The sequence below is a fragment of the Uloborus diversus genome, chromosome 5 (assembly GCF_026930045.1).
Source record: "Uloborus diversus isolate 005 chromosome 5, Udiv.v.3.1, whole genome shotgun sequence".
NCBI classification, from domain to species: Eukaryota; Metazoa; Arthropoda; class Arachnida; order Araneae; family Uloboridae; genus Uloborus; species Uloborus diversus.
This window is the reverse complement of record NC_072735.1, coordinates 47,396,455-47,411,126: the sequence shown is the minus strand read 5'-3', so window position 1 is coordinate 47,411,126 and position 14,672 is coordinate 47,396,455. Positions and strand designations below refer to the sequence as shown.

At 33.5% G+C, this 14,672-nt stretch overlaps 1 protein-coding gene across 1 annotated transcript in view; it reads left to right on the top strand.

The window, feature by feature from the left end:
• The first annotated feature begins 5,325 nt into the window (after nt 1-5,325).
• Nucleotides 5,326-14,672, top strand: part of LOC129222902 (solute carrier organic anion transporter family member 74D-like) — a 40,843-nt gene continuing 31,496 nt past the window's right edge. The window contains exons 1-4 of the mRNA XM_054857463.1: nt 5,326-5,989; nt 8,955-9,041; nt 12,674-12,865; nt 14,410-14,574. Coding sequence (XP_054713438.1) covers nt 5,326-5,989; nt 8,955-9,041; nt 12,674-12,865; nt 14,410-14,574 — 1,108 coding nt within the window. The remainder of the gene's footprint in view (nt 5,990-8,954; nt 9,042-12,673; nt 12,866-14,409; nt 14,575-14,672) is intronic.

Sequence of the window (14,672 nt, the reverse complement as noted above, 5' to 3'; positions counted from 1 at the left end):
CTAAATTCCTCAATTCATTCTGGCTCAATATCTTAAAAAATCAGAAAGTTATCAGTGATCTAATGAGCCAAATTTGAATAACACTTGGGTAGGCGACGAACCGTGAGGGATCATTCGCAAATGATCTGTTTTTATCATGAATCACACAGATGAATTACAAGCAAATATTGCAAACTTGCGAACTTAAGATGCATGAGTCTTTAAAGACTTATGGTGTCACTATTATCCTTTACATACGCTTTGGGGTAAATGCAATAGGATAGCTCTTTATAACAAATGAATTACACATATACGCGAACGAATCGTGCAACCGAATAAGTATAATAATATTAATATCTGTATTTATCAACGTATATGAATGTATATTAATAACTATCTATCTATCTATCTAACTATCTCTCTCTCTCTCTCTCTCTCTCTCTCTCTCTCTCTCTCTCTATATATATATATACTATATTATATATATATATATATATATATATATATATATATATATAATGTACATTAGTGTGTTTTAATAACTGAAATAGATCACGCTAGGTTACACCAAAGAAGTATTGTGGGAAGAAGAGGAAGAAAAAACGTTGTGTAAGTCTAAAAATCAGTTAGTTACAGTAAGTAGCGCAGATAAAGCAGTAAGAAGTGTGGGTTTAAAGCGGTAACAGGGTAAATTTAAAAACCAGGTTCAAACACCTCGAGTTTGGAGACCATGGAAGTTCTGATTGCATTCGAGTGCAGGGAGAAGAAAAAAAGAGGAATGTATGAAGATAGATTTTTGCACTTGTAAAATAAAAATGGATGCATTTATCCCTTTTTATTTAATCATCACCAAAAGATATTTTTTTTTTTTTTTTTTTGTGAGTGTGAAAGATCGTGTATAAGCCACCCACCGATAATCGGGAGGTTAGCGTGTTCTTAAGAAAAAACATATTTGCTTTTATTTATATACTTTTTATTGCAGTTGCAAGCTAACATGAAACTGCGAGGCTGTGCAATCCTCAATATAGATCATTTAATTAATCTTCTGTGATTCGTAATATTTTTATTTCCGAAAATAAATTCATCTTTTATTCTGTACACATGGAAAAAGTCTCCCTTTTTACTCATCAATGTTTGTGAAGTGGGAATGCATTATCAGATTAAGATAAACTCCGTGGTGAAAAAGCTTAAGTTATAGTATACATGAACTATCGGTTGCAGTTTAACCGGGAAACTGTGGATTGCAAATTAAACTGAAACAGTGCAACACCATCCTAATGTTGAGTGACATTTTGTTAGTATTAAAAAAAGTAAACATCCCCTTGCTAAAACAACCAGGATTATTTTAAGACAAATGTTACTTGTTTCTCAATGATATATTTCTCATAAAATATTTTACTTCAGCACCTGAATGCTTTATACATTTTTATGAATACAGTGGACGCTGGTTAATTGAATAGGTGGTTTTATTAAATTAACCGTTTTAAATGAATCAAAGCGCCAAAAACAGAACAAAATCCATCTTTGATGAATTCGCCGCTTTATTGAATCAGCCGTTTTGTGAAATCAAAACTGTTTCCAGCAAACGTGATTCAACTAAGCGGCGGCCACTGTAATGAACTAACTCCTTTGATATCATTTTACCTGTTGATGTTCTTTGAAATGAGGAGGTGTTGTCACTAAATCATTTTAAACCATACATGGTTGAAAGAACATGGCTGAACTATATTATAAAATTTTATATGCCAGAACATGAAATTAAACTATAAATAGCAGTCTTGGTCATTTGTTCTAATTATGCACAATGTTTTTTTCTAGAGGTATGGCAGAATGTCAAAAATCAGAACTAATTGGGACCATTGGTAGTTTAGAAATTTCGGAAATAAGCAAAAAAAAAAACCGTTCGGGAAAATCGTATGCCATTCAAAGTGATTGTATAATATATGTGTAGGTACATAAGATACAATACAATACATAACGATACAATAGGTAAGTACATCTTAAAGCAAAGTTAAACAGAAATTTGCTTTTCCAGTTTACTAAACAAAAAGAAAAAAATTATTAAAACTTCATGGGCGTACGTTCGAATTTTTTTGATGTTTAGAACTTTTTACGTTTGGATATTTGACGTATATATTTGTACCCGATTGTTGAATGAAAGCTTTTTTTTTTTGGAACTGCCACCATCTTTAACGAAAGGAATAGCACATGCATTTTTTCTGTATTTTTTGAAGTCAGTTCAAAAAGAAAAACGTAAAATTAAAAAAAGTACCCCCTCCCCTCATGTAATTTTTATTTCTGCGATTTTCTCTTTTTCAGCCATCACACTGTTTTTTTAACGATTAACTCTATTAAGATCTCCTTCATGCGAGACAACTTAGTTGAATCAACTTTCAAACGGGCGATTAGAAAGAGTAACCACTAGAAAAGTAAGGGAACTGCTAATTGGTCTGCACACGACAGACAATTGTGCCTGGTGTGCTCGGCACCCTGGCGTTAACTCGTGCCAAACTTGAACCAAGGGTTTTGAAAATTTATGACTTTTCTGTGTTAAACCGATGCAACTAGTACCCTTAAGATGATCTGCTCTTGAAAGTCTCGAAAAAAGCGAAACTTCATATGCCGCCCATTTTGACTGTAAGAGGTCTGAACCCAATCCTGTTTATCCACGAATCATTGGACATTTTGATTGTAAGAATAGAAAACAAGGATTGCCTGTAGTGCCCTCTTTGTTGGTACGAGTTTCAGTGATTGTCACGGCCTATAAGAATCAAGTGGGGCCATGATCAAGCACATAACTTAGGTAAAAAAAAATGTTTCAACCGCTTAAAGAGCTACATTGTGTCAGCGAAAATTACGGGAAATCCTGAATTTACTTTCTCAGATATGTGTAAAAAATTACTTGTAAAGAGTCAACTTTACAGAATTATTTAAACTCATTATTTATTCTTCAAAATTTTGCGCAACAATTGTGCATGGGTCATTCTTCAAAAAGTGTCATACGCCTTTTTCAGTAAACACGTTAAGGAATAATTCATTCAACAATGATTTTTAATTTCATCAAAAATATATCTATTTAAACCTGTCAACAATTTTTTAATAATAATTTTTATTTTAGTATAATTTTGGTTCATGACATGTGAATTTTCACCTCCGTGGCATGTCACACACCTTGTGTGGCTGTTTATGTTGCTTGATAACTTGTTTAATTAAAAGTATGTACTTATTTATTTATTATTCCTTTCACAAGTGTCTCAAATACTAATTGTTTAAGTATATTTCATTTTTTAACATTTTGTTTCAGTTCGTTTTAGTTCGACAAGGAGTCATATCGCATAATAAATTCTCACCTCCGTTACCTAAACACAAAATGCCATTCCTCATTAACACGTAGCAGTAATGACATCAAATTTTATTTTCCATAATACATGGGAGCCCCCTTGTTTATTTTCAGCCATAGTTGAAGTTGTGAGATTTTCTGAAAAAACAAGAAGATAAATTTTGCTTTAAAAACTTAGTGTGGTTATTCTGACTTCTCACCTACGTGAACATGAATTTGAGGGATGTAAATTAATGTAAAAAAAGAAGCAAACAGGTTTTCATATGCTTAGCATGTGCAGATTATAGCAACGAAGAAAAAAAAAATATGAAAAATGTATCTATTAGGCCTATATTAATGGAATATTCCTTTATTCCGTGAATTTCACCTCCGAGACAGACCTTATCAATGTCATTATTTCTGAGGTGAAAAAAACTGATGGATGGGAAATACATCACTAATAGGCATTCGAACAAAATTATAAATTGCCATAATATCCTCAAATTTACTAAATACTATTTTTAACATACATTTGAAACTACTAATTAAGCCGTACTTTAATTAAGAGAGCTTAATATTGCATCCCCACTAATCATTAAAATAGCCGATTGTTTGCACAATAAACAAAATTACTACTTTGATAATAAATTAGCCTCAGTTTTTAAATATTAAAAGTTTATTTTTATTTTTTTTTATTTCCTTGAACAAGGCATTTTTTTATTATTTTTATTTATGTGTAAAATAATTGGAACTTAGCTGGGTCATTATTTATGGTTAAGTCTAGTAGATAACACTTTTATGTAAGAATGGGGGGGGGGAGGTTTCAAAACTTAAAAATATTTGCGTTCAAAAGTTACGTTTTCTGGAGAATGACCCGTATACATCACTCTTTGGAATTAATCAGTTGACTTGTTTCCTTGTTTTACGAAAGACAATTCCAAATACTTCCAAAATGGGTGTTTGCAGAACAGTTTAGAGAAACGAAATAAAATTTCGTTTTCTATTCTTTTTTTTTTCGTTTTCTATTCGCATTTCTATTTTCCTCAGATTGGATGTTCAAGAAATTAAAAGCAATATTACAGCAGATGGAGAAACTAGATAAATTAACCGTTGATACCACCATAAAAAATGTGCATACTACTACACGAATTTTCTAGAGGATTATTATCAACATAGAACCTCACAACGAAAGAAACACGCCCTAAATATATGCTGTGAAAGAATTAAATGTTTATGCGCATGGAGAAAAGAAAATGAAGGTCAATTGGATGAAAGGAATAAGAGAGAATTAAAAAAAAAGTGACGTAATTGTGAATGTGAGTTTTACTATGTAATTTCTGTGAGACCGGTCTAGAGTCAGTTGGCAGTTCAAGGGCAGTTTCAGCAGCATAACCGTTTTTTTAATCTAATCTTAGTAGTTAAGATTGAATGGATGTACCAGTGCAAAGAGCATTAGTTTTGGTAGAAAATGAAATTTGTTCGTGCTAAAGACATCCCTTCGAATTTGCGTTTATTTTTAACGATACATTAACTTGATCTGAAAAGGTAGTGATGAAGATCAGTTGAAGTTGCAGACGGAGAAAGGTTATCAAGATGAAACACAAAATGATGGAGTTGATGCTGAGTTTCTGTTGATACAGAAAAAGTGATTGAAAAAATTTACATTCAACTCGAAAATGAAACTTTTTGAAGATGTTTAAACGAAGAGCACAAAATTGTACTAGAAAAAAGGAGTAACCAAGTTGTTTTGCTTCCAGACTATGATCATTGCTCATTATTATTATTATTATTATTTTTTGAAGGAAACGGATTCAAATAGCATTGCATTTTTTGAATAGTAGCTTTAAAAAATGTTATATTTCATTCTAAGAATATTTTAATTGCAAAATAATGTAAACATATGCAACAAAACATGGTCTTACGTAATAGATGAATGTATATTTTGACAGTGCGGAATCGAGCTTAGTATCAACACTGAGAAGCAATAGATTGTTTTGATTAAATAACCAACGCTTGAAAACCGCAAAATGGATAAACAATTAAGTGCTACAAATAAAACAGAAGAAAAGTCTGGTGCTCAAGTGACAGAGATGAACATTGCAGAAAGTGTGGAAGAAATGGATGAAGATACAGTTTGTGGTATTGGAAATTTTCATCCAGGGTGGATGCAACGTTGGGCAACTGGCAGAGTATATCTTGCCCTTTTTTCAACAATTGGAGTCATTCAGGGAATGTATTATACGTACCGCATAGCAGTTATGACTACTTTAGAGAAAAGATTTGCATTTGAAACGAAAATTAGTGGTGCTATCATGATGGTAGATGAAATAACTCCTTTATTCTTTGGCTTACTTATTGGATATTTTGGCGGCAAGTACCATCGACCTCGCATGGTCACACTAGGAATGATGTTTTCTGTAGCCTGCTGCTTCATCTCTGCCGTCCCATATTTTCTTTATGGTATATCGGAGAAATTTTCTTCGTCAGATGAGAACAAAGAAAACTCTGAGATGTGTTTGAAAGAGGCTGTTGATTTGTGTGATTCAGCCAGTAAAACGCCGACGATTCCTGCAGTTCTAATTTTCATCCTGGCGAGCTTTTTGAAGGGATTTGCTAATTTAGCTTACCATGCAATTGGATTATCTTACCTGGACGATAGTGCAAAAAAGAAAAACGCTCCTATTTATCTTGGTAAGGTAATTTTGTATGATTTTTCATTCATCATTTTCACTAATTGTTGTTTTCAATGTATCCCCTGCATCAGGGATTTTTTTGCTTTCAGGTTCAGAACTCTCTTTGGTTCACGCACTCTCCCCCGGCACGGAAAATCATATAACCTAAGTAGCATAGTCGTAATTTAAAACTGAAGCTTGTTGTTAAATGGAAATTTAGATAATAATGTTGTATGAAAAGTTTCATATTACAACAAATACTCTAGGTGAGGTTGGTAGATGAGAATACCAGTCACTTTCACAACGTCAGTGAGATAACTGAAACTGCTTGTCCCTTCCAGGGCCGCGAGAGGTCATGTCAGCCTAGTCGGAAATTAGGGGGTTCATACTTTGAGGAAGGGAGTATGTTCAGATTTGGAGTAATTTAAATTTATGGGGGAAATGAACGAGCGCCCGAATTGAAAAGAACTGATCTTCTCCCTTGCAGCCCCGCTGGTAAAATCCCGTTCAAAATCAAGTTTTCCCACTTTCTAAAGCTTCGTAACAAGTTTCATCCACAAATTAGGGATACGCTGATAAATTGGCAGTACCGATTAATCTGCCATAATCGGCTACTTTTCCGATTATGTAAAATCGTGCAAATTTTGCCGATCAATCGGCGGATTTTTTTTTTCCAAAATAATTTTTTAAGCGCACTTTCAACAAGAAACTATGTAGAAAACATTTGCTAATAAATGTTTTTTTCTGCAAACATTACTGTAACATGTTGCATGAAAGTGTACAGAGCAAAAATAAAACGAAGTTTATTAAAGGATAATTTCCTAAGTATTTGTTATGATACCCTCGCCTCACCTTTTGATAACACAACATTTTTTATCAGTTATTTTGTTCTTTCTAACTATACGTATGACTACATCATTCATTTTGTAATTTTCTCTTTGAACACTGATTTTTGATTCAGCAAAAACTAATTGTTATTAAATGTAATTTAACTTCTTTAGTAATATTTATTTTTTACAAACTGTTGGTTAACATAATGTTATTTATTTATTTTATCTAGTTTGAATAAATATACACTTGAGCCAAACAGAAGCAAAGGGGTGCAAGTTGACTTCTTAAAGTTTCGAGAAAAATGCGTTAAGAATACAGATCCTAGACAGGCTTTCTTAAAATCATTTTTCGAAATCATGCTGTTATAGCAGCACCTAATAGAGCTACCAGTACCATTACACCCTAAAACAGAGGAGAGGTTCTCCTACCATTTGTGCAAATTATCTTCAATTTTTTTAATTTTTGACATTTACATCACTTTGAGTCTCGCTGCCTCGCATGAAAATTTTTAATGCGTGGATACTCTTCTCCTTTAGCATAGTGCTTTTAGCTAAGATTGTAATTTTGTAAAATAATAAAAGTTTTAAATTAAATGTCTACTGATAATTAAAAATAAATTTAAATTAAAAAAGTTCCCAAATTAACCTGTTAACCAGAGGAAACCCCCTAATATTTTAAATTTTCTTTATTAACAATAATATGAAAATTGGTTCAAATAAATTGGATGAAATTTTGAAATTATTTTGAAAAATAAGGAAAGTGAAGTATAAACCGTCGCTTAGAAACAAACTATTAACTATTTCCACAGTCGAAATTATAAGTGAAAAAATGTGAGAAAGAAATTGATAGTATTAAAAATAATTATTATTATCATTAAATTGGCTCTGCAAAAATTGGCTGTTAATCGGCAGATTATCAACAGCCAATAAATTGGTAATCTGTAATGGACCAATTTGCTTATCGGTGCATCTCTACTGAAAATCCAGCGAAAAAGGTGCAGACAACTTTCAAGGACAGAAAGCTAAAAGGATATTTTTCTTGAAAATTAAAAATAGTGGCAATTTTAACGATTTAAAAAAAATTGAAAAGCAGTCAAATAACTTCAACTAATTAGTTGATCTTTTTTACCCCCAGAAAAGAATATTTATTTTTTCTCTGACAGAACAGGTTTGAGATCGACTGGTCGATCGAGATAGACGGGTTGTCAACCACTGATTTAAGTAATATACTAATTGTAGAAAACTTACAATGCTGTAAAAATAAAAACTGATATAGGTTTTAAACATTTAGAAAAAAAATATATTTTAGGTTTTTAACGTTTTACTGCTTTTATTAAAAAAAAAAATGTTTCATATCACAATTCTCACCTGATTTTAAGTTAATTTAATGGATAAAGTAAGTAGAAAGTTTCTATGGTCAACCAAAGGACGCCTTTTCCCTAATTCCCTTTTAAAGTTAGCTTCATTTTACACATTTGGAGAATCGTTGTTTTATTTATTTACTAGCTGCATTGCCGCCTTTGCACGGTCTACCTCGAAAATAAAAGTTATGTCAAGTGATGCTTCAACAATCAGACTTCAATTCGAGAGAAAAAAAAATGTAAAATTTCCCGTCAAAATAATCATTCTTAAAGAAAGAAAACGGCAAATCAAAAATTCCCGAATAAATTAAACGCATTCTTCTATAAGTACAACTTTAAAATCCTCGATTAACATCTGTAAAAATCGAACTGGTCGGATAATTATTTCGGGAAAAAAGAGGCGTTTAATGACATTTTCGGGCCCTAAAACTAAAATTTTAACAGTTTGGTACTGTTTTGGCGTTTGAAAACCCCTCTACGTTCCTTCCTGCCAAATGTGGTCGGTATCCGACATTAACTGTGAGTTTGAATCGAGAATATACATATATACACACACATATTCTGTTTTATTTATATAGATTTATTTTAGACATTTCGTCTTTTTCTTTTTACTTTTAAGGAATAGAGATTCCTTTTGTGACCTTTATATGTTTTTCTTCTCTTTTTCCTCCTTCTTTTAAGGAAAAAAGTTAAAAAAAATAAAGTTCTGTTGTAATTTCAATACCGAAACTCAAAAATACCCTAATTAACATTGAAAAAAAAAGTTTATAAATTTATATGATATATATTTCAGCAATTGCTCACGCAATGAGACTGTTTGGTCCTGCATTAGGATACCTATTGGCTTCAACGTGTCTGAACTACTATGAGGATCCCTCAGGTTGGTATACAACAATAGGCATTTTCCGCTAAAGGTTATATTTTGGTAATTCCTTCATGTGTCACGATCTCTTAGGCTATAAAATGTTGATTTCTGTAAACATGGCAAATTAGAAGTTCATCGTGAGTCTTTACGTCCTAAGAGATTTTGTATAGTAATTTGATTGCACAGAAATATTTTATCGTATTGTTGCTATGCATAATAAGAACTCTTAAACAAAAGTTATAAACTGAACTAAAAAAAATTAAAAATTAATTTGAATTTTGAAATTTTGAATTCAAATTACTTTTTCGCGATCACGAGCTGCGACAGGCCCCTACTCATTGGAGTTATTGTTTCTAGAAACGACTCCTGTCCCCCAAGATTGACCTCCCTCTTGGGCGGTTACGTGTGTATAGTTGTGTATGTGTGAGTGTGTATGTGTATGAGCATGCGCGTGTGTAAGACATGGACACCACCCACCAGGAGAAGCGGCTTCCGGGCGACACTGCTCAGGACCGGAGGAGTCACGCCTGCAGAAGACGGTGGGATTGAAAAAGGAAACAAATATCAAGGACGATAAAGTGAAAACAATAAGCAATCATGATTGCTCAATAAAATTTAACTTTGAAAATAAATCGCAAAAAAGAAGGATGGAAGGGGGATGGTGGCACGGGTTTTGGGGTTTGATGTAAGTTTTTTCAATGTGAGAAATGTGTGAATGATATCTGAAAAAAGTCCTTTGGCTTATTGTGGTTTCAGAAAACTCCTCACATATTCGCATTGTAAAAGGGGTTCCTTTTTAACCCTGACTTCAACGACGCAGTAACGAAGACAATGTAGCAAATTATACCCGTATACAGTGGTGGTCAGAATTATAAGGACAGTCCAAAATTGCGCAGAAAAAGCTACTTCTCAATTAATTCAGTGAAATTTATACACAAAGTGCCTTTTCATGCTAGAAATCGTTGTAGAAAGCAGAATATTTGAAAACATAAAATATAAAGGTTTTGCCGTGACGAATAAAAAAAATGTCACTGTTAAAACTGGACAAAATTGTAAGGACAAGGAGCGTTTTGCCCTGAAAAATGCTAGTAATTAATAATTTACCCCTTTTTTCAATCACTTTTATCAGTCTTGATGTCATGGAAGTTGAAGAACATTCTTGAAATATTTTATCCTGGCTTTTTCAATGGAGAAAATACGTTCTTGCTTGTTTCGACATTGAATGCCCTTTTTTCATATTTCAGGTGCCAGAATGCCTCACAAAGTTACCATTTAGTTTAGGTCGAGCCTTTTGTCGGGCCAGTACAGCAATTTCACGGACTAAGCATTAAACAATGATGTTACGGTTTAAGAAACATGCAATTTGGCACTATCCTGCTAGAATTTTTTTTAAATAGTAAATAACGGTGTTTTTGGTTTTAAAAAATATTTCTGAGTACATCAACATCACTCCTAGAATTCATTCTGTCATGCACAGCAATGGTATAGTTTCCGTCCGTAGTGAAACTTCCACAGACCATTACTGAGCTGACTCCAAATGTTACGCATTGAGATTTTTTTTCCTTCGAAGAGATAATACCAGAGGTAGCAAAAATCATCTAGTCCATCTTAATTAAACATTTTCGCATCAGAAAAAAATACATTCTCCCACTTTTTACCCATAACAAGGCGTTTTTGGCAAAGCTCAACCCTTGATCTCTTATGAATTATATTAGAGACGGTCGTGACATTAGTTTCACATCATTAAACTTTTTTTTTTGTAAAATATGTAAAACAGTTCGAAAACTGCACTGTATCTTGAATTCCCATCTAATAAGTCTTGATGTTTGTTTTTTGAAGCAAGCTCGTCTCATTATCATATGTTTCACACGCACAGAAACAGAAGATTTCCTACCTGTTCATCTTAGTGGTCCTTATTTGCCGTAACTTTTGAGAAAGCTCTAAATGAATGATCTTTATCTATTCAGATTTGTTGTTGTTTGACGTACAGTAAGTCGTGAAATTTTTCAGGCAACCACTTTCGTTTTCTCAAATTTTTCAGTTTAGTACCTAACGGAGTGACTAAAAATACAATGTGACGTCTCCAACCGTTTACTGAACATTCACATTGTTATGTGGTGCAGTGTACAGAACAAAAAGCAAGCAAGTTTTGCTTTTTAGAACACACAAATCTAATTTTCCATATAATTTTGTCCACAAATAACAGGGTTGCATAAATTCAAACTTCATTGCATGAATACAAAACTTCTATGTATTTCCAATAAAAGTACTAAAAAAGTCTTTTACCATTAGTTTCTAGTCATAAAATTTGCATAACTTTCCGACAAAATGCAGCCACGATCGGGGGACTTTTCTTTTGTCCTTATAATTTTTACTACCACTGTATAATGGTTTGTGTAAAATGCGTCTTTGGATAATTGCTTAGAAATTTAAATAGATGTCCAGAGCCCTCTATCCCCACAAAAATTAAATAAATGAAAGTGGTTCATTTAACGTAACGGAAAGTATTCAAAGAAATATACATTTAAATTTCTTAAACTTTCTACATATTTTCCCCTAATTGGAGCCTATTCTTAAATGAAGTGCTTTCTAATACCCAAACAAAAAGACAGAAAGATACATTGAGAGAGAGAAAAATAAAAACTGCCCATGAATCCTTATTCATACTTCATATGCTATCTTAATTTTGTGAAGAAAACTGGGGTCCGGGTTGAAGTTAAAATTATAAAAGTACCAAGTTATTTCCTTATCCGCTATCATTATTTACAAAAAAAAAAAAAAAAAAAAAAATCGGGGCAAAGTTAAGAACGTAAGAATTCCTAGTTGAAATCTGACATGAATTTATGTAAAAAATCGTTGGGAAAAAATAATAACATAACAATTGCAAGTTTCCTGTTATCATTGATGAAGAATACTTCATAGCCCGAATTTGTACTCCTCCGATTAACTTTGATATCGTTCTCGACTAGATCAAGTAACAAATTTGATGTCACATCAATGAACTGAATTCAATTTCAACAACGTGACTGGTCAAAACTCTAAGGACAGACGTTTGACCAGGACGATAATCTCCATGACAGTTTAAGCGTTCTTTGTAATATGAATATATTAATCTAATATATTAATTTAGTGGTTTTTATTATAAAACCCGACCTGCTCTTATTTATACCATGAAGTATGCAGAAGTAAGTGAAACTAATTTTGAAATCGCATATTTAAACAGTACCAGTATAGAGTTTCATTAAAGGTCTAAGTGTGCTTATTATTTACTGCCATAAATTATCTTTAACATTTTTTGTTGATGAAATTAGTGTTAATTGTGGTTTACTAATTCATCTGCTTTCAGTTTCCTTTTCATAGTATCCTCTATGATTTTATACAAATACGAGAATGAATAGAGTGAAGCCTGTGTAAGTTGACCACTCGCGGTGCACTACTTTAATGGTCAACTTAAACAGGTGGTCAACTTACAGAGGTTGATTTATATGATAAGGGCTAACTCCGTGCCTGAAAAAAGTGGACAACTTAGACAGGTAGTCAACTTACAAGGGTGGTCAACTTCACAGGTTTTACGCAAGTGTATTTCAGTAGTATAAAATTATGACACACTATAGAAAAATAAAATAACTGATCTTTTCTACACATAGTTGATCCTGGATTCGGACCAGATGATCCAAGGTGGATAGGAGCGTGGTGGATAGGATTCATTGTGCAAGGTGTTTTACTCTTTATATGTTCATTACCTATAATGTTTTTCCCCAGGCGATTGCCCGGAAAAAGGCATGCTAATTTGAAAAAGAACGCGAAAGAAAACGAAGGCTTAAAAGCAAATTTGCTTGGTGAGTACTAGATGCTTTTGTTATGTAGATTTTGAGAAAACTTTTCGCTTTTTAGTAATAGCTTTATGAGTTTAGAAATAAGTCATATGTACATTCATTATGTAATTAGCACTCCATTATATTTCTTATCCAATTCAGGGGTGTTTCAACCAATAAATCAGTATATGAGCCAATCCAGGTTACTGATGTGACACAAAACACACCATCAATGGGTGGTATACCACTAATTACGTCTTCTTAAAATATTTTTGCGTTGAGTGCACAAATGCACATAATTTTTTAAATATCCCTATATATACAGGGTGATTCAAAACAACGTGGACAAACTTACATGGTAGATCAGTCCTACAACAAGGATCAAAAATCGCATAGGAACATAGGGTCGCAAACTCCTGTAGAGAGCGCTAGAGCCACGAGAGGGCATTGCGATACAAACACGACCTGAGCAAATGGAGATGGTTCACACAGGAACAGGGGGTCGCAACTGCGATCCGGAGCCGCTACAGGGCGTCTTAAATAATACATAACATAAAGAGAAGAAACGAAACCATTACAGATCATTTTATTGTTAATAACTCACTCGCATGCGACTAATGTCGGGATTACAGGAAATGCTCAAAGTTTTTTCCAGATGCATCGAGACACGCCTGGCATCTACGTTTCAAGGAACGGCGCACCTTCTCAAAAATACCAGGTGTATCTCGAGCACTTCCTGCTGCCGCAACGATCCTTCCTACCAAGTCTTATGGCGTTGCAACAGGTGTTTCATAGACAAGGCCTTTTAAAAATCCCCATAAGAAAAAATCTAAGGGAGACAGATCTGGTGATCGTGGTGGCCATGCGATCGGTCCACCGCGACCAATCCAGCCGCCAGGAAAAGTAGCCATACGCCCTCTCGTGGCTCTACCGCCCTCTACGGGCGTTTGCGACCCTATGTTCATATGCGATTTTTGATCCTTGTTGTATGACTGATCTATCATGTAAGTTTGTCCACGTTGTTTTGAATCACCCTGTATATAGTAGCGAATTCACTGATCGAGTAACGTTCCTAACTTCATCAACAATGAAACCTGCGCCACGACATGATAATTTTATAACATTTTTTTGGTAATGTTTGACATGCAGCAAAGTGCTTTATTTTGGCAAGGCTGCACTGGATCCTGTAACAACTGTTTTACTGTTAAGACTCATTTTAGAAACGAAAACGTGGTCAACATCTTAGCAATGTCTACTAGAATTTTGCGTTAATCCACTGCAATTAGGGTTAAAATTTCAACTTGTCAACATATCACCAAACAGGCACTTGCTTCGTTCTAATTTAGGAGAACTTTCACCCGTCATACTTTGGCGGGCGATTTTATAGTGTTTAGTTAGTTTCTTATTGAAATCAATTCTTTTACATATGTTACAGTTCTGACATTATTGAAGAAATCTTTTATTTAAGTGAAAGATGCCGCCTCGTATGTGTTTCTTAAACGGAAATTGAGAATATTTCTTTTTATAAACAAATACTGATGATTTACTGTATTTAACCTTTTTTTTAGGGTTGCTAGGTGCTGTTAAACGACTAGGAACAAATAGTTTGTATGTGCTGATAGTAATGAATGTTACTCTATCTATATACGGAGGCATTGGACATTCTTTTACACTTCCGAAGTACATGGAGCATCAGTTTCGAATGTCAGCTTCCGATGCCAGTTTATACTCAGGTAAGACACGAAATGTATTCCAGTTCTAAGCAGTTTATAGAAATATAGAAAGTTAGTGTATCCATGGAATGCGTTTTCTGTGATAAAGTCCACCATAT